Raw genomic sequence first — 19,539 nt, 5'->3', positions numbered from 1 at the left:
CTTAACTGTCTATGGATTACACACTAAAAACAATGGAAGAGCATCGCAGTGTGGTAGGCCTATGTAAAGTTTCATTTTACATAAATTTGAATGTACTGTAGTGCACTCTGCTAAAATGTATATGGCCTGGGTCCAAATTATTACAAACGGACCTCTTGGGAAAATACATTTTCAGTTTTTTGAATAGTATTTAATTGAACATTATTCATCTGAAAGGCATAACATCTGTCTGCCAAAAGTGGATTCAAAACATTTTACATCACGTGAGCCTTTGGTGCTATAAGTGTTTCTTGTAATGATATTCTAATGATTTTCCTTTTTGTTAAAGACTTATGAACAATAAACTGAATATTAGATAGATCTGCAACCTCTGCAAAATGCCATCCAGAGAACAGATATAGACCGTAGGTGGATTACATCTGCCTTTCATCTGTTGTTTCATTCATCTACTATTTATCTCTCCCCTCTGTGATAGCAAAAGAGGTTAGTTATGTAAATCTCCAAAGCTGCAGTCTGATAATGGCTGCTGTTTGCAGCACTACCCCTCTATCTGCCACCCCCATATACAAAATCCTCCAAACATCCAGTGTTAATGTTTGTCAAAAAAGCCTGTACACTCCCTTAAAGAATCACATTTTGTTGTTTTCAGATCTATTTTTCATAAACCACAGTTCATTTGCATTAATACAAAACACTAGTGTATTATGCTATTTAACATATTTAAATACAAGCACCCCCCCACACACACACTTTGTTACACTTGTGTTGTTTCCATTCAAAAATGAATGGCCTAAAAAATAAAAAAATAAATGCTTGTAAATCTCTCTTTATATTATATCATCGTGAGATACTGGATCGATTGTTTTCAAACTGAGAAGCATAAGTTCAGTTCGGTGAGGTCTATGATCAATCACTCGCAAAAAGAAATACAAAATCTGAAATAACTGAAAGAAACAAATTTACAAAAAGACTGAATCCAGTATTTGCTGGTAATAATGAAAGCATTTCAAACAATTTTTTAAAAGGTTGGTCACTTTTGACCAGGAAACCCAAATAAGGTAAAGGATTTTCAGCATGGCACAAGGGTTAAATTAATTCTTTATTAAATCTACAGAAATACTCATCCATTGCAAAGTGAGTCCATGGAACACAATTTGGAAACATGGAAGTAGGAACATTGTCATAAAATTGATCTGCAACTCCGAAAGTCTCACAATGATAGAAAATGTCACATCTCACGAAACGGTCTCAAAACTGTCTGCCGGCTTACAAAAGGAATGTACCAATATCGATGCGACAACCACGAAAGCTCTGCTTCCAAGCAGTACGACAAAGCACAATAAGGTAGAACCTAGCACATATTAACAGCCAGAACGCTGTGTTTCCAAACACAATAAGCGTTGTGTCCCTCTTTAAGTTTCACAGAGATACAAAGCGATTGATAACGCGTTTCGTTTTGATTCTGAAATTCAGCGTAGGAAAGAGTAAAGTGGAAAGCAGGCTAATTTGATGTGCTCGTATTCTTCCCCATCGGAGCGATCCAACCCTGACTTAGGTGTTGTGGCAAAATAACTTGCCACTAGTGCGTTTAATGGAGGTCATTTTACACAATAGCTGGTAGTGCTTCTGCTCACTTCGAATAACATCTCTGCTATATATCTACATTCCTTCACTGTAAATGTCAAATCCCCTGTCATTGCAGCATATGTCGCTTTACGACTGTTTAGCTTAGCTTCTGTAAGCCTAACCTCAGTAAAATGTACAGACCAAACAATGTACTGTGCTTCCTATACAATCCTACCTGGCTGTAGTGACCAGGCTTGGCAAAAAGTGCATTTCCATGTGGGCTTGACTGTCAATGCTTTAGGTGAAATTATTCTATGAACCTCACTGGGTATAAATGTGACCCTGCAGCTAAACTGTAGGAACAACATGAACACTAGGGCTTTGTCTCAAGCACAGTTCTCCAGCAGGTTTTTGCTATGGTTGGATTTGAAGAGTTCTGTAAACACGGATAATGTACAATAGTGACGGTACACTGAAGTCTCTACTGAAGCAGTGCCAACAGGGAAAGTGAGAGTAAAGGTACATATGCTAGAGGGAGAGACTTATGTTCTCCACACTCTTGTCTTTCCCTTTGCACTCATCTCATACGGTTAATACAAACGCTTTTCTCTTTACGGCTCTCTTTCAGCGTCCAGGGGTGAAGATGTAGTCCAGTGCCTGTCTCTCGGCTGCGGCCACATTTGGATGCCACAGATCCACCATGAATACCACTCTCGGGCCATCTTCTGAAGAACCTGAGCACACATATATGGTGTTCATGACAGAGGTGGTAAATAGAAACAATTCTTACCATTCACTAAGTGTGTATGCACATGTGTGCATAAAATCTGCAAACGAACTGCTATATTTTCACAAAACAATAACGTTCATACTAAAATGTACTCTAAATTAATGCCAGGAACCTTGCACACTTTGTCATATCAAGCTGTGTGCATAGCCTCTGTAAAAATGCTGTTAGTCTGTGCGTAGCAGTCCATCTGTGTGGAGTGGATGCAGAAAGGTGCATTCTTTTGTCACGGGGTAATCACGAACCAGCAACTATAAATCCTTCATTTGCTCTATCCTTCACACAGGCTGCTTTTTATTTGAGAAAATATGATTCCCAGTGCACCACACATTTTCCAGATTACCGAGTGTACTGTTGGTTACAGTTTAATTGCTTTTATATTTAAATCTTTGCATCTTAAGTTAAATTGTGTGACATCAGATATTGGCTTTATTTCTATCACAAAGCTATTGAAAATAATATCTTGGGCACCAAAAATCTGTAACTATTGCATGCTTTTTTCCCTTAATACTGAATAGACTCCTTATGCGGTCCTATCTGCTATAGTTATTCTACACAATATTTATTTTTCTCACCATCATGGAAAGCAGTGTGAAGAAAAGAGTCATCGAACAGCAGGCAGCTTCCCTCAGACCAGCACTGCGGCTCTCCACCTACTACCAACTCACACCCAGAGGGCACCTTCAGTCCTGCACACACACAGAAAATGGCTTACACACCTTAAACAGCCAGACAGATAACTAATATTGCTGCACTCACATACATATAACCCTTACATTACCAGTCAGATGTTTTTTATGATCATTGATGCAAATATAAACTGTGCCCACTAATGAAATTCACTTGTACAAAACTAAAACGCATCTAAGCGTCTAGAATAGATGAAGTATCTCAGGATGCAGCTCATGAAGTTGCTTGAGTGGGTTGTGAATTTAAACAAGCTCAAATATGTAATGACTTGTTTTAAATACACTAGAGTTCAAAAGTTTGGGTTAGGAAGATTTTTTTTTTTTTTTTTAAATCTCTTATGTAAATCACTTCTGGGATGGAAAGCTGGATTTTCCGCAACATTACTCTAGTCTTCAATGTCACATGGTCCTTCAGAAATCATTCTAACATTACTATGAATGATGATTATTATGAAAACAATAGTGGTGTTTAATATTTTTGTGGAAACCATGATTATTTTTTCAGGATTCTTTGATTAACAAAGTTTATTTCAAATATTTTTTTGACATTATAAATGTCTGTAAATGTCTAATGTACTATTAGAACAATTCAATGCAATTTTGAGAAATAATAAATATTTATTTCTTACCAAAGAAGTTCTGATCCCAAACTTCTGAATGATAGCATAATTCTATAATTTGTATAATTTCCCTACCTTATATTGTGGTATTTCTTAGTTTAGATGACTTAACTTTGAATCTAAAATGTGCAAAGTAGTTTTAATAAACAATGAATAGCTATGCCCAATCTTTTGACTGGTAGTGCACATATATTCACATCCTCTGACCTCTGACCTCTTACCAAGGTGGCAGCGCAGGCGTACATTGGTTGGCCCGTAGTGCTCAGTGATGACGGCTCCTGGACTGAGCACCGAGAAGCAGGCGTTTCCAAACACATTATTCGCAATGAAGGTTCGGAGTTGTCCAAGGACCCTCCACGTGCGTGGACAACGCCTGGCGTTCAGCACCATCGGAGTACCCTGGTTCACCAGATAGAAGGTCCACCACTGGCCACGAGGTGTGCTGTTGGCCTTCCAGCCCAGGGGAAGTGAAGAGCTGGTCCGACTGGACCGGTACACACTCTCAAATTCAGCCAGGAGTGCGGGAAAACTTCTTTCCAGGAGCTCCACGTCATGCTTCTGTGCCTCCCGTGAGAAGAAAGGAGCAGATGGAAGGTCCGGCAGAAAGAAGACCTCTGGTTTTTGGATAGACGGGCGGTTGCAGAGCAGATATCGGCCTTGCTCACGTACGCCCTTGTGCACACGGCCCATACCGGCCCAGGTATAGCGCTTGGCGTACTCCTGCAGACTATGGTAGAGCCTCTGGTTCAGGCCCTCGCCTGGTTTGGTGCAACGGAAGCACTCAGGCGACTGACAGTAGGCGAAGCCATTGAGTTCTTCCTCGCTGGCACTGCTTCCTCCAAGCCCGCTGACCTGAAGGAGTTTCGATGAGCCTACACGGGCCGAGAGGTCCGAGGAGAGAACTCCACCAGGAACGGCCCCGCCACGCGGCTCGGGGCTGAAAGCACCACGGAGCGAAGGTGCGGCGTGTTCACATCCAACACGATAGCAGTACCAGATAAACAGAAGGGCGAGACAAAGAGCAGTGCCTAGAGCACTGGACTCACACTCTCGCACCGACTGCATGCCACCTGCCACCCATTCCCTCATCCGCTCTAAAGACCACTCCATCCCTGCACACAAACATACACACACACTCACTCTATCTCAAGCGCACACACTCAGACGTACATGTAGATATGATTTAGAGATTCTTATTTGTTGGACCGTGGCTTGATTTAGCGTTTTAGTGACGTGGCACAGCCTTTGCCTGTCATCAAGGAGCTTTTTGTGCAGTCTAATTCGATCACGGGCCAACTGCTTTGGTTAACGCAAGCAAGCTTTTCTCTTCCATTTCAATGCATTTGGAAATGTTGACAGTGTGCTGGCGTGAGATAATTCAGCTGCTTCTTGCCTCCTGATCCAGACCAACAGGGACACAGTGCACCCGAGGGCACCTGGGAGAGAGAAAAAAAAGCAGATATAGACATTTTGTAATAAAGTGCAGCAGAATATCACTACGCTGACACTGCCATCGAGGTAAACTGCATCACACCTGCCTTGACGGCCTGGTTTGACCACATGATCATTTCAATGTACCACCCACACTCATTCGGCTACTTCTCTACCCCTCCCCACTCAAGCACAGAGCGACGAGCAGTTTGATAGAGACCGCAGCACAACACGGGTATGACATCTGAAATCCAGTCTTTGCAACACCTCCGCACTGCACTTTTTAAAATCACGAGTCATGACAGTATTCCTGTACTGCAATAAAAGCATGCATACAGTCAACACAAACCTACAGCAGGGATCAATCTGACCATAGAGCCTGACATAAAGACAACAGGGAATTGTTGCATTACTGTTTATTACTGCATTAAGATCCTTCAGATGCAACCTGACAGGTTAGTAGAAATGAAAGACAAAATCAAACCTCTCACGGCGGCTGTTAACACAGACAGATTGCGAAAGTGAGAAAAAGAGTTACAGCAAGGGAATGCGTAAAATAATACAGCGCAGAGAAAAACAACATTTAAATGATAAGATTAAGCATGCTAAGACTATAAAGGACGATGTTAATTAGATAATTAAGGCCCAATCAACTATATATTTACCGAGAGCTCCGCTGCACTTCTCGTGTCTGTCAGATTTGCAGACTGTTGTTCCGCGCGGAGCGTCCAGTTATCTGCCTCTACACTTCTCTCTCAGACACCTCCCTGTCGCTGTGTTTCATTGCAGTTTCTTGTGCTGCCCTTATGTCTGTAAAGCGCTGTCGGGCGACGTCCATAATGCCGAAGACAGCCGGAAAGAAAATACCATGACAGACGTCTGACGTCTCATCACTGAAATCTGGCCGTTTATATAACAAAGACGCCCAACTGACAGACCGGTTACTGAAACCATAACAAACGCTTCATTATAATATTAATCGATGCTGTTCCTAGTTAGTAACCACATTAACACGAATAATATAAAATAACAGTAATCTCAATAATGATTAATAAATGGAGTCTCCTCCTACAGCACTACATGCAGGTTGTAACGCGCATAAGGAGGGTGCCACGGGGAGTTGGGGTGGGGGTGTTGAATCATCTCAGTGAATCGAATCTTCATCCGTTCACCAAAAAGATTCACTTAATGACAAATTTCAGTGAGCCTTTCGAGGATGGGGCCTTTCTGCGTTCTCTGAAATATTTAACAATTGAACACATTTAAACAATTGCATCGAGCGGGTCGTTGAATCCTACACGCAAAAGATTCCTTAAACTCTGAGTCGTTCATGACAAAATCTTCAGAAAGTTTAAGCGTTCAAAACGGTTACGTTACCTAATAAATGTCAAAAGCAATGAATGATCTATCTTCACTTTTAACATTAATAGAGACTATGTTTAACTAAATACACTATGATTAAACACGATCATCAGTCATTTTCACGTTCATCATTGTTTAATCTGCCGTCTCTGCTGTTGTGAATTCAGTAATGTTACTCAAAGGTGAAAAGGTTTTGGATCAAAACACTGATCAACTGAATTCGCAAAAGATTCAATCCACTAAATACCTCGACCCTAGAGGAAAGAAAGTCGTGTGCTTCAAATGGTTTAAAGCCGAAAAGTGCTTAGTAATTCACGATTTGTTCGTTTCAATATTCATTCACATCCATCTGCACACTTACCTGTAAGCTACGGATGCTCACGTAGCCTTTCTCTGTCAACAGATATAAACCCACAGAACACGAACTAATCACGAGGAAACATGACAAAGAACAGAACAAAGTAAATTAAACTTCTGCCAGGAAGTTAAACTATACGTCAGTTTCACTCTAAGATTGCGTGTTTTTTTCTAATAAAAGCATTAGTAGTTGTTTACAAGTGACACCTCAACGGTCTACAATTCCCATGGTGCATTGTGCGCTAAACAGACAACTTCCTCTGACGTCACGCTCGTGAGCGTTTAGCTCAAGAACCGCCAACAGATGCGCCTGACAGACAGTATTGTTTGGAAAAAGGTTTGGTTAATATCTAATAAATATTTGATTACAAACAAGGTTAAGGAAGTATCATTCGAAATTATACACAGGATTTACCCAGCCAAACATTATTTGGTAAAATTCAAATCTGATATCGATATTAGTTGCTCTTTTAGTGTTAGTTGCCCTGAAACTGTGGTAAATTTGTTTTGGCATTGCCCTTTTGTAAACCTATTTTGGCAAAATCTATGTGATTTTATTGTGCAGAATATTGATCATCATTTTGTTTTGTTATGGAAATTTGTATTATTTGGTATGTTGGAAAACAGCAAAGAAAACGTTTACATGATCAATCTTATTGTTTTACATGCAAAATTTAATATTCACAAATGTAAGTTCTCATGCAAAAAAAAACCTTGTTTTATTTCTTTTAGGAAGGAAATGGAGCATTATATTGATACTATAAGATTTTAGTTTAAACAAAAAGCAATTAAAACAGTGAAAGTTTGTAAACGCTTTAATATTTTTATATAAATTAGTATGTGGATACAGCCCCCTAGTGTGAAATTGTTTATTTCATGTGTAATGTTTGTCTATATCAGGTATAATGTTTGTTTTATACATGTAATTTGGATCTTGTTAATTAATAAAAGTTTACATCAAAAAAAAAAAAAAAAAAAAACGCCAACAGATGATACCGTAAAAATGTACCGCTTTGTGATTTGTTTAGAAATTGCAGCGTGTCGTTGTTATTTCCAATGGTCTTCGTCGATTAGTTTTTGCTCTTATTCATTTATTTAAAAATCGTGCGGAAATCTGCTTTACACTTATTGAACCTGCAAGCTGGTAAACTGTCCTGTTCAAAATGCAGTTATGCAGGCGTGGTCTATTAATGAAACCTGTCACTTTTCCAGAAAACAGAGACAGCGCAAACTAAAAATTACTGCCAGTGCCAAATTCGAAACTTGCCTTAAAGGGCCAGTTCACCCAAAAATTTTAGTTCTGTCATCATTTACTCACTCTTACGTCGTTCCAAACCTGTATGAGTTGCTTTCTTATGCTGAACATAAAAGAAGAAATTTGGAGATTGCTGGTAATCAAACAGTTGGTGGATCCCATTGACTTCCATAGTATTTTTTATTTTTTTTAACCTACTATGGAAGTCAATGGTAACCACCAACTTTGACATAAGAAAGCAACTCATACAGGCTTGGAACGACATGAGGGTGGGTAAATGATGACAGAATTTTATTTTTTGGGCAAACTGTCCCTTTAAGGTGACACGAGATGAACAGCTTCCTGATGTTCTGCCTGTTTGCATGGGCGAATCCTCAAAGATAATCTTTCTAGATTTCATGAAGGACCTCCCTCTTTTCCAAGCCCTCAAATGAGAAGCTTACCAACAAAACCAACTTGAAAGGCAGATAATGTTTCTTAAAAAAATAATATTCAGGTGTAACTTAAGTTAAATGTATGTATAAATACAGTTTTGCTGAAAACTGAAATTAATTGAAATATAGAACTCGTATAAGTTATTTTTTTTCTCATGCATGCATTAATTCTCTTTAGACTTTATCTAATAGAAGTTTAAATTTGACAATATGCTTTCCTGTGCATATAAATACATCTATTAATATGTGATGAATCCATACATTTTCTAATAATGGCAGCATATGCCCAAAAAGGTATGCAGTTTGAACATGAATTGTCACTTTAAAAGAGTTTTGATGCAAACACTTACAGTATGACTGAATGTATACATACTATATATAGTATTATCAATTTGATTGCATACTTGACACATGCGCACTTGTGAGTTTCATCCTTGTCCAGTGTCAGGGCTATTTTAGAAGTTATGACTGATAAAGATGTCTTTTTAAACTCGTTAAACTAGAGTTGCGGGTTTCTTCTCTGCGAGGGAGTATGTTGTTTGTGCAGCCTCCAGTAGTCCAGTAAGCTTATTTGTTGCTTTTCATCTGTAAAACTTACATACAGTTGTTTGTGTGGTTGAAAAATATGTCTGCATGCACGCTATAGGCTGATGATAAAATTAATGTTCACATGCACGTACAGTGCATACCTAAATCTGAAGTATACTTTGTGGTTTAGAAATACAAGTTGCACATGTGCAATCCTATGCTGGTGACAATATTTTTGTCTTGTACACTATATGTTTACATTACTATATGCATAAAAACCATCCCATGAGGCCAAGTCATATTTGTAAATGGTAGGGAACATAACATTGCAGACAAGGAGAATTGTGCACATGTATAGTACTGTGTGCTGATGACAGTATTTACATCACATGCACTATACATAAGCGTACAAGCTTTGGGGTTTTAGTAAAGAGCTGTACTCGTATAGTAAGTGCATACTATGAAAATAATGAAGTGTCACATGCACTGTACGATGTCTGCACATGTAAAAGTATACTTTGGGCTTTACTGTCCCATGAAGCCACATGAGAATAAAAATATACTACAAAAATATACTATGCCATTTTCCCCTAAACCAGTCCTTCTTTAGTAGTGACTACATTAACAATCTCATTATTTGAAGACTAATTCTCACAGCACCAACACATGCTGACAATAGCATTTCATGAACCAACAAACACTCTGCACATGCTGACATTGGTCAGTACTTGTTTTGAACATGTTGAGTGTTTGGCAACAGGGATAACACACTGATCTGACAAATGTGACAAATCATGGCTGTTGCTGTTGATCAGCCTATGTCGGTGCAGTGTGCATTCGCTTTTAGAGAAACATTTAAAAATATAAATGATGATTTTTGATCAATTATTTTGTGCACAGTTGTGCACCTTGTAATACAGTAATACTAGCATCTTAATTAACTGCCTATATTCAAAAATATTATTTAACCATTTAATTTATAAGTCAAACATCATTACAAGTCATGAAGGTAGCTTAAGTAACTCACTTTTAGTGTGGCAGTAATGTGATCCCCTCTGAGACACATGGTGGTCCAGCAGAGAAATCCACCCCACGGCTGCAGAGGCAATGTCTCTAAAAATTGAAGTTTGCCTAATACCATTTAAGGGTACAAAAACAGTTTACACAATCTAATTTAGACTTCACCTCTACATCTTGACAATGCGCTTAATTGGGCGTTCACACTGTGAAAGGGGAGGGCTATAGCGCACTTCTGCTGTACTCTAGAAGTTCAACGATAAAGCAAAGCCGCAACTGGTCTGGATACAATGGCCAGACGAAAAGAGAAAGTTTGCTTGTGCATAAGTATTCCGATTATATGTATTATTATAATTATTATTATTTGTGCGACTCACTTTAACGAGGAGTGTGCTGATGGACTTTTCAAAAAAGCAGCAGTGGCAGCAGACTCGGAAACCTGCTCAAAGATCGGGCGGTGAGTGATAGTCTCTTACTAGCTTTTTAGTAGGCTACATAGATGTGTAGTACACTATGAACGCGGTGCACTAGCTATGAGTTGTGTTCGTTGAATTCAGGAATAGTGTGCTTACGGATTGCTGGATTAAAATATTTTAGCGAGTACTTTAAAATCTAGCATCCACAACTTTCATTTAAACATGCATTTGATGTGGATTAAGTTTTCCTGGAAAACGCCAGGATGAGGATAAGGATAAATGTGAGGATAAGAGCGGCTACTGAGGTGAATCGCCCGGTTAAAAGTAGCTAGCTGGACAGAAAGTTTGAAGTCAATTAGGTAGAGTATCTTCTTCACAGCCTAATCCTCTTGACACCAATCTCTGACTTCCTCTCACTAGAGGAGATCCTGGACAACAACTAATGATTTAGACCTATATCGGCAGATTCTTAAACATACGATTACTTTAACGCTATTTCATAAGTTTGTTATTATAAAGAAAAGTCAGTTGTTTCTACAAATATATATATATATATATATATATATATATATATATATATATATATATATATATATATATATATATATATATATTTTTTCGAGATGGGTCGAAAAAATGTGACGTCACAAAGGTTAGAAAAGTAGGCTAATGTTGACAAACTATTTAAATATAGATGATTTGTAAACATACATTATTCAAAACACATTATTTATGCCAGCGACCGGCAGAGACATCTGGCAGGTCTTAAAGCACGTTAGATACGTGACCCCTTGACGTTGAAGTTATGTCACTGCAATTTCTCTCTCTCTCTCTCTCTCTCTCTCTCTCTCTCGCTCTCTCGCTCTCTCGCTCTCTCTGGCCTCCAGTAATAATTAACTCCCGAGTTTTTGGAACCTTTTCAATACATTTAATGAAGCGCGAGAAACAAAAACCAAACCAAAAGTAACATACAAAAGTGAGTTGATCAGGCTTTCATTTTGCCGCCTTGAGAAGTCCTTACCTAGCAAAATGAGTAAACAGTTGCAGTAAAAGAACCACGGTTCTACAGCATCGACGGATCCAGCTGAGACAGGAGTAATCGAACTCTGCTTCGGATCAAGCACTCGGCGAATTAAGTGTGAACGCACCATTATATAGAAATAATAATAATTGTGCGAATCACTAACGTTTATATAAATAAATGTCAACTTAGCAGAAAGTGAATACTTTCCAGATAGTATCCAAATAAACATTTACTACAATACCAGTACAGGTATTTAGTTTTGTAAACAGCCTATTTTCTATGTACAGGATAGCTATAGCTGCTTTTAAATGTTAGGGAGGGGAGCTCTTGGATAATCATATGGAGATCCTTGACAGTCTGTAAACCCCAGCTTTAGCCCATTTCTGTCTTTTTTCCCCTTCTCCCCTAGAGATATACTGCAGTTGGGTGGCTCGGCCGTAGATGGCGCCATTGCTACTTTACTGTGCACGTCAATCATAAATCCTCAGAGTATGGGCATCGGTGGAGGATCTATATTCACAATACGGGAACAAAGTGGTGAGGGTTATCCTACCTTTAATACCTTAAATAAATCATTGTTTTATTTTATATAATGCATAATATTGTTAATGTTCATCCACATCTCTATTATCTAGGCAAAGTGAGAATAATCAATGCCAGAGAGACTGTCCCAAAAGCTTTTAAAACAGATCTTCTTGCCATGTGTCCACCAACAACACAGTCGATGGAAGGTGACAGTGAACAGTGGAATGAACCTTTTTAAAAAAAAACTTAAATATGTAAATATTTATATTTAAATATGTGCAATGCCCTATGGCAAAGTGATCCTTTAAATACAGTCCTTGTTATGTCTTATACAGGAAGTAGTCTTCTTATTGCTGGACAGTGTACTGAGCATTTTAAGCACACATGATAGCTGTAGTTTTCTCTCTATCTATAGCTGCTCACTGGATCGGTGTCCCTGGTGATATCCGTGGCTATGAGCGAGCTCATAAACTGTATGGACGTCTGCCTTGGGCCAGTTTATTTGAGCCCACTATCAAGATGGCTAGAGAGGGTGTCCCTGTGCCTTATGTGCTCTCTCGATTTTTGCCACTTCTTGAAAACGTGAAGCCAGAATCATTACCATTACGGTAATACATGTACTCACAATCTGAATAAATTCAGACTTCTAATGTTCCCTTTACTAGAGCTTTTTAAAAATGAAACATGTCACTCAAATAAGAGCAAAAAATTCATCTGTTTTTGATTTTTAGCCAGTTATTCCAGAATGAAAAAGGTGAGCTGTTGAAAGAGGGGGACATTGTGAGATTTGAGAAACTAGCAGATACGCTTGAGATCATCGCGAAACATGGGGCGGATGCTTTATATGTTGGAGACATTGCCAAAGAACTTGTCAGTGATATACAAAATGCAGGTAATTCAGAATGGCGCTATCTACAATTGTGATTTCCATTAATAAACATGAACCACAGTTTATTTACTGTATATTTCAGGCGGAACAGTATCTCTAGAGGACTTGATGTCATTCAAGGCATCTGAATTTGGTGCCTGGGAAGTGACTCTAGGAGAGTATGACATGTACTTTCCGCCACCGCCAGCAGGTGGCGCTACACTCAGCTTCATACTCAATACCATGCAAGGTGGGACAACTAATTAACCCATTTGTCTTAGGTTAAGGTTCATTGGTTAACATTGGTTAACTACTTTAGTTAAAATGAACTAATCATGAACAATACTCTGTTTTGAGTTCACATTCATTCTAACATATACTAATGCATTATTAAAATCAAAAGTTTTACTTGATAATAATTAGAGGTGCTCCGATCACGATCGGCCGATCGTTATGCGTATCTCCTCAGTAAAGCCGGTTTTCTAATCAGCGGTTAATTCCATCAGGTGCGTGATTTCACATAGAGTAGCTGTTAATACACAGAGCCGTTGTTAATAGAGAAGATGCGCAAATCACGTTAATTTTCAGCGTTTATTGGCCCATCTTCTCAGTTAACAACGGCTCTGTGTAGTAACAGCTGCTCTATGTGAAATCACACACCTGATGGAATTAACCGCTGATTAGAAAACCGGCTTTACTGACGAAATGCGCATTAACGATCGGCCGATCGTGATCGGAGCACCCCTAATAATAATAGTTACTGCACTGAGAATTACATGAACTAACAATGAACCACTGTATTTTCATTAATTAAGATAAACAAAGATTGATAAATGCTGTAATATATTTACTGTTCATTGTTTGTTAATGTTAATCCAGAACCTTATTGATAAAATGTTACCATATTAGTTATTCAATAAATGAATTAATGATACGTTCTCAAAAGTCTTTCTAATCTGTTACACTGATTTCACTCTCTGTTTTCCTCAGGTTTTAACCTAAGTCCTGCATCTCTGGAGGGGGACGAGAAGGTCTTAACATTTCAGCGTTACGTAGAAACCTGTAAATTCGCCAACGGTCTGAAGAAGTTCATGAAAGATCCCAAATTTGCCTCTCAAGCGGTAGGCTCTGTATGAGAAAATTGTTGGTTTTACATTTTTAACTTGTCTGTAAGTGTTAAAGGCATGATACCATTGGTCGGAACTCGGGCTGTACTTTAGTAAAAACAGAAACATTACAGTCATTACACTCTCTGGAGGCGCTGGTGTAATCTGGTGTAATGACTTAAGTGTTGTGTTCTGGGTAATCATTACTGCAGGCAGTAGAGTAAAGCACAGCAACACTGCCATTATTTTATGCAACCCTCTGGTTGGGAAACATTCTGTTCTGTGTGGCTTGAATAGGAGGCAGTTGAGATCATTCAGAAGCATTTTGCGGATAAAGTGAGAGAAAAAATCAGCCCTGACCGCACTTATGATGCCAGCTACTACAACACCACTCCATACCTGGACTCTCATGGCACCACACATGTGTCCGTGCTCGCTGAGGATGGTATGGCAGTGTCTGTGACCAGCACCATCAACCAAATGTATGTGCTCTTAAGTAGCATTCAGTGCATTTATACACACAGTGAGATAATATATTATTATAATATTACTTTATTCAAGAATGCAGTGAAATGCAGGAATAAATTGTGCTTTAGAAAGTGTCAGAACTGACTGTTTCCTTTTCTGTTCTCAGATTTGGATCCAAAATTTTCTCTCCCAAAACAGGCATTATCCTCAACAATCAACTTGCAGACTTCTGTGGGAAAACAGACCAGATTCATGCTGGTCAGTAGACATTTACAGATTCATTCTTGACATATTCAAAAGAATATTTTTGGATCGATACACATTCTATCCACCTTTACAGTTGCAATAGGACACTTACAAGTGGATGCACACTATTTTTTTTAAAGATGCACAATATATAAGTACCATATAGGTTAACAGCCGGCATTAGAGAATTTATATTTTGATATATTAGAGATTGATATTTAACTGTGCATGCTCTTTTCTCCTATTTTCTCTTTTAGATGATATGTGAGACTGATAAAAATGTCTAGGATTTACTTTGAAACAGTTTTAACTAATAAACTTTACTTTAATTTAAGTATATATATATAATAAAATATATAAAAATATTTTTTTCACTTTGTATATTATGTAATATTTACAGTGTATATTATAAATGCAATCTTTAGCAAATCTCACATTGATTTAATTTAGTGTTTTATTGATTTATTTAGACAAGAATGTACAGCATTTTAATCTTATCACTTATCAGGCATAATATAAACATAATTGTCAGCTTATATGTATCACATAGATTTTTCAAATCGATAAATGCATTATTTAAAAAAAACATAGCGCCACATGACTCAAAAATTATACATTAAGCTAATCCAATAGCGTTCTTCATGTGATAGCTTCTAAACTAATAGGTTTATTAAAAATTCTATTTAACTTAAAACATACAAACAAACAAAAAACATTTACACCAAATTTTGACCAGTAGTCTATGCCACTTTTTTTATTTTATTTCTATAACAGAAGTAGTTTTTAACAAAATATGGTTACCTTTACGTATAATGTCTCTTTTATAAATTGGTGTATGTTGTTGTTTATGAAGGTTAAACCAAAAGACAATGCAACCTTTGTACCAGCTACCACAGATGTTTTACATAAACTCGTTCATTTAAAAAGATTTTCATTAGTTATTAAATCAGACTGAATAATGACAAATAATAATGACAAATTTACACTAACACAATGGGGTAGATCAAATAAAAATAAATCCTTCAGTTAACAATTTAGTTTACAATAAAATCCCTATCTCAGAAATGATGATTTATACAGTGTCACAGTTCAATTAGTAGATTCATTTTTACAAAATAATTTCTGTAAATGCTTCAATAAAAATGCTTGAAAACTGAATATTCCTTTGAATTAGAATAGAAGGATGGAATATTTTGACACTTTGTGGGTATGTAGTAAACTGATGTAATATGTGTTTTGTGTGTATCTGTGTGAAGGGGAGCAGCCCCCATCCTCCATGTCTCCAGTGATCCTTTATTCCCCATCTCAGAAGCACACTGTGGTCATAGGAGCCTCAGGTGGCAGTATGATCACTACCGGGGTGGCTCTGGTGAGTCTATACTGCACTTTAACAAATTGAACACATTGTGATTCAATAATCCAACTCTATCTGAAATCCTTCTGACTAGACTCTCATGAACTTCCTGTGGTTCGGCAAGACTCTGCAAGACTCCATCGACGCCCCTGTAGTGTTTGTGGACTCCAAAAACATCCTCAAATTTGAGCCCTTGTTTGACAAGGTAAGTAGATACACGTGTTTGTTTCCATGTGGTAAACCGTTTGTAAAGGATCAGGTGAAATTACTAAACCACCTACGTTTCCTTTTTTCCCTTAGATTGTTCTGGAGTCACTTTACAAGATTGGGCACGAAGTCAAAGTCCCAGTTCATTTTTATAATGTGGTAAATGCAGTGTCAAAGGAAAACAACTGCATAGAGGCTGTATCTGACTCACGGAAACATGGAAAGGCTGCAGGGTATTGACCTGGAGTTCAGCTGAAGACTAACTCACACAAGCTCTTCTTGATGCATCTGTGTTGTGTTTGTATGAAGTAAACCACGGATATGTGAAGTTTTGATGTTTTACTATGCAAAAACATGAAAAAAAAAAAAATCATAATATTCATTTTACTGTAAATAATGTGTGTTATAAATACATTTTGTTGATAAGTACAGTATATATATATATATATATATATATATATATACACACACACATGCACGCACACATACACACAGTACGTGAATGTTATGTGAATGGTCTGCATGCTTATGTTCAACAGTGATGAATGAAATTAATCAAAATATATTTCTAATGCTACAAAAGATTTATATTTTAATTAAAGGCTGTCCTTTTGAATATTATATTATTTAAAGAATCTTTAAAAAATGTTTCAAAGAAATTAAGCAGCACAATGGTTTTCAACATTGATAAATGTTTCATGAGCAGCAAATCAGTATATTATAATGATTTCTGAAGGATCATGTGAGACGGAAGACTGAAGTAATGATGCTGAAGATTCACCTTCGATCACAGAAATAAATGACATTTTAATATGTATTATTTGAGTTATTTTAAATTGTAATAATATTTCAAAATATTACAGCATTTCTTAATTAAATAAATGCATCTTTGGTGAGCATGAAACACTTATTTTAAAAACATTTTTTTTAAATTTCTGAACAGTATTATTTAACTTTTTTTTTTTAAACACTGGTTTACATTTTGCAAGTTAGTTATCTTCAGGTTTAGTGTCTTTGTTTCATATTGCTAAAATTTAGTTTAGCTCATTCATGAAGGTGAAACCAAAACACACGAAGCCACACAACATGTTTAACAAAAACTAATTTTTTGAAAAAAAAAAAAATTCTCAATGTCTGATTGTTTCATGTCATTGCTAACAATTTGATCTCTAACTAAAATCTCAACTTTTTTCCATTAGAAAAATAAATAAGTAAAATGTAAATAAAATGTAATACTACTGCAAACAATCAGTTTGAATGTTTAAAGGTTGTGTATGCTAGTATTCTTAATCTAATTTTAGGTAAAGCGTTTGGGAGGCCCAATCGCCATTCAGACACATTCCCAGTGGCCCCGAGCACAATATAACATTTTGTGATTACTTTTTACTTGGCATCAGTCATTGCTTGGGAAAACAAAAAAACACTCACCTGAATTAGTTTTAAATTGAATTTTCAATTAGACTCTGTTAAAACATTTTCAATGAGTACAACAGCTCTACACAGGCTCTTCAGAGTCATTATAGATTGTGTGGATAGCCTGTCACAGGTTGTTGGCATCTCTCGATAGCTCTGAAATGTGCAGATGGATGGTCAAAGGGTATGTTTAGCTCAGCTGCTCACCATCGATGCCTCCACAGCATGACACCCAGCATTTCTTCATAATTAAAATAAGATTTATCTGACTCATGAAAATACAGCAAGACCAGAGGCTATGAACAATCTGAGTGATTGCATTAGCTTTGGCATCATGATCATAAGAATAAACAGAGCATTATGAGCTCTAGCTATTCCCGGGGGACAAGAATAAACGTTGTCGTGTAACAGCTTGGCATAAGCAGTTAGTAAGTAGAACTTGATTACCAGTCAGCACACCCGAGTCCACCGTCTGTGCGAGTCTCAAGCCCAGTCATTTCCATTTCAAGTCCACAGGGGAGTTTTCAGTCCTGATTCTGCCTGCTGGTACCCAAATCTTTCTCACTCTCATTCCTTTATGCTTTCCATCCTGGAGCTGAGAGCATATAAAAGCCAACGGGTTTCCTGTCTGACAGTAGAATAATAGCATCGACACTGAATCATCTCTCCTCAGCCCAAACGTACAGCCATCCTCAGCCACCGCAGGCCTGGGGACAATACAACTGTCAGACGCCTGTGCGCTTTTGGACGACGCCTTTTGTGTGTCAATCAGCGAATTTCCTTAGATCATTAAAAGTGTGAATGTGCTCTTGAAAACTCTTTGACATTTATGAGCACTCCAGAATCTGAATAAAGCCCCTCTGCAGTGAGTTATGAGCTTCCGACGGTGACCACACACTCCTGTCAGTGAGCAGCTGCAGGGCTACTCTAGAAAATAAAGATTTTCTTGTTTCCTTGAATATTTTAGTTCCGTCTTTTCCCTGCTGAGTTAAATCAACATGGAAATACATGCAAATCATACACAGATACAGCCTGAGGCATTCTAAACTTGTTTCCACAGGCTGCTGCATTGACAGTAAATCTTACAATATACATCTTGACTTACTTTTGATCAATTCAATGCATCCATGATGAATAAAATACTAAAAACATGGCAAATAAAAGTTATACTCATTTAAATAAATTTGGGGATGAGTGATGGGGGTGGTACTATCTATTTGACTGACCAATGGCATGCAAGACATCCAAATATATGTATTTCCCTACTTTTATGAAAAATAAAAAGACTAGTTTGTGATTCCGTATGCAATCAATAGTAATTCTGATGCTAGTGGTGCAGAAGTTACACACCACAGATTTTCATTAGTTCAGAGAGGTTGAATACTTGTTTACTTGATGCTTATTATTCTTTCAAAGATGAGCAAATTTGCTCTTATTCCTTAATAAATAAAATATATATTCACATGTGGCCACTGACTGGATTATTTACCATGCATGCTTTCCATCTTTCACAACACATTTTTGCCTCGGAGCTGTTCAAATGGCACTCTTTCATAAAATACAGCTTGCATTATTTAGTAATTAGTTCTTACAATATTTAGAGCAAAACGTATGAATGTGACGGCAAACATACACTGGTCCAAAAACAGTTTAATTAACAGCACAACAACAGCCACAGGACAGTGGATGTTTAAAAAATATATACATGAGTGTATTTCTCTGAAAGCACTATACATTTCCACTACAGTGTGACTTCATGATAAACATTAACATCCCTAGCTTCATGAAATAGCTTAAATACGATCTGTACGTTACAGTTTTATGATTTGGTAATAGACAGTCTAATGACAGCCCTTAAAGGAAGAT

At 37.5% G+C, this 19,539-nt stretch overlaps 2 protein-coding genes across 4 annotated transcripts; one reads left to right on the top strand and one right to left on the bottom strand.

Moving 5' to 3' along the window:
* Nucleotides 1-1,086: 1,086 nt before the first annotated feature.
* asphd2 (aspartate beta-hydroxylase domain containing 2) lies at nucleotides 1,087-10,174 on the bottom strand. Of its 2 annotated transcripts, none has more exons than XM_052603926.1 (4): nucleotides 10,057-10,174; nucleotides 3,884-5,098; nucleotides 2,929-3,042; nucleotides 1,087-2,300 (listed from the first exon to the last, which is right to left on the bottom strand). In XM_052603926.1, the coding sequence occupies exons 2-4, from the start codon at nucleotides 4,770-4,772 to the stop codon at nucleotides 2,191-2,193; spliced, it is 1,113 nt and encodes a 370-aa protein (XP_052459886.1). In that variant the 5' UTR covers nucleotides 4,773-5,098; nucleotides 10,057-10,174; the 3' UTR covers nucleotides 1,087-2,190. The 2 variants fall into 2 exon arrangements, with proteins under 2 accessions (XP_052459886.1, XP_052459885.1); XM_052603925.1 differs by lacking the exon at nucleotides 10,057-10,174 and adding an exon at nucleotides 5,759-6,192.
* On the top strand, nucleotides 7,040-17,164 carry ggt5a (gamma-glutamyltransferase 5a). 2 transcript variants are annotated; one of them, XM_052603917.1, is made up of 12 exons: nucleotides 7,040-7,149; nucleotides 11,896-12,023; nucleotides 12,122-12,217; nucleotides 12,427-12,619; nucleotides 12,743-12,903; nucleotides 12,983-13,129; nucleotides 13,870-14,000; nucleotides 14,283-14,467; nucleotides 14,620-14,711; nucleotides 15,956-16,068; nucleotides 16,148-16,258; nucleotides 16,354-17,164. In XM_052603917.1, exons 2-12 carry the CDS (start codon nucleotides 11,978-11,980, stop codon nucleotides 16,498-16,500), a joined length of 1,422 nt encoding a protein of 473 aa, XP_052459877.1. In that variant the 5' UTR covers nucleotides 7,040-7,149; nucleotides 11,896-11,977; the 3' UTR covers nucleotides 16,501-17,164. The 2 variants fall into 2 exon arrangements, with proteins under 2 accessions (XP_052459877.1, XP_052459876.1); XM_052603916.1 differs by lacking the exon at nucleotides 7,040-7,149 and adding an exon at nucleotides 10,258-10,503.
* Nucleotides 17,165-19,539: the final 2,375 nt, after the last annotated feature.

The sequence above is a fragment of the Carassius gibelio genome, chromosome A8 (genome assembly GCF_023724105.1).
Source record: "Carassius gibelio isolate Cgi1373 ecotype wild population from Czech Republic chromosome A8, carGib1.2-hapl.c, whole genome shotgun sequence".
NCBI classification, from domain to species: Eukaryota; Metazoa; Chordata; class Actinopteri; order Cypriniformes; family Cyprinidae; genus Carassius; species Carassius gibelio.
This window is presented reverse-complemented; position numbering and strand designations above follow the sequence as displayed.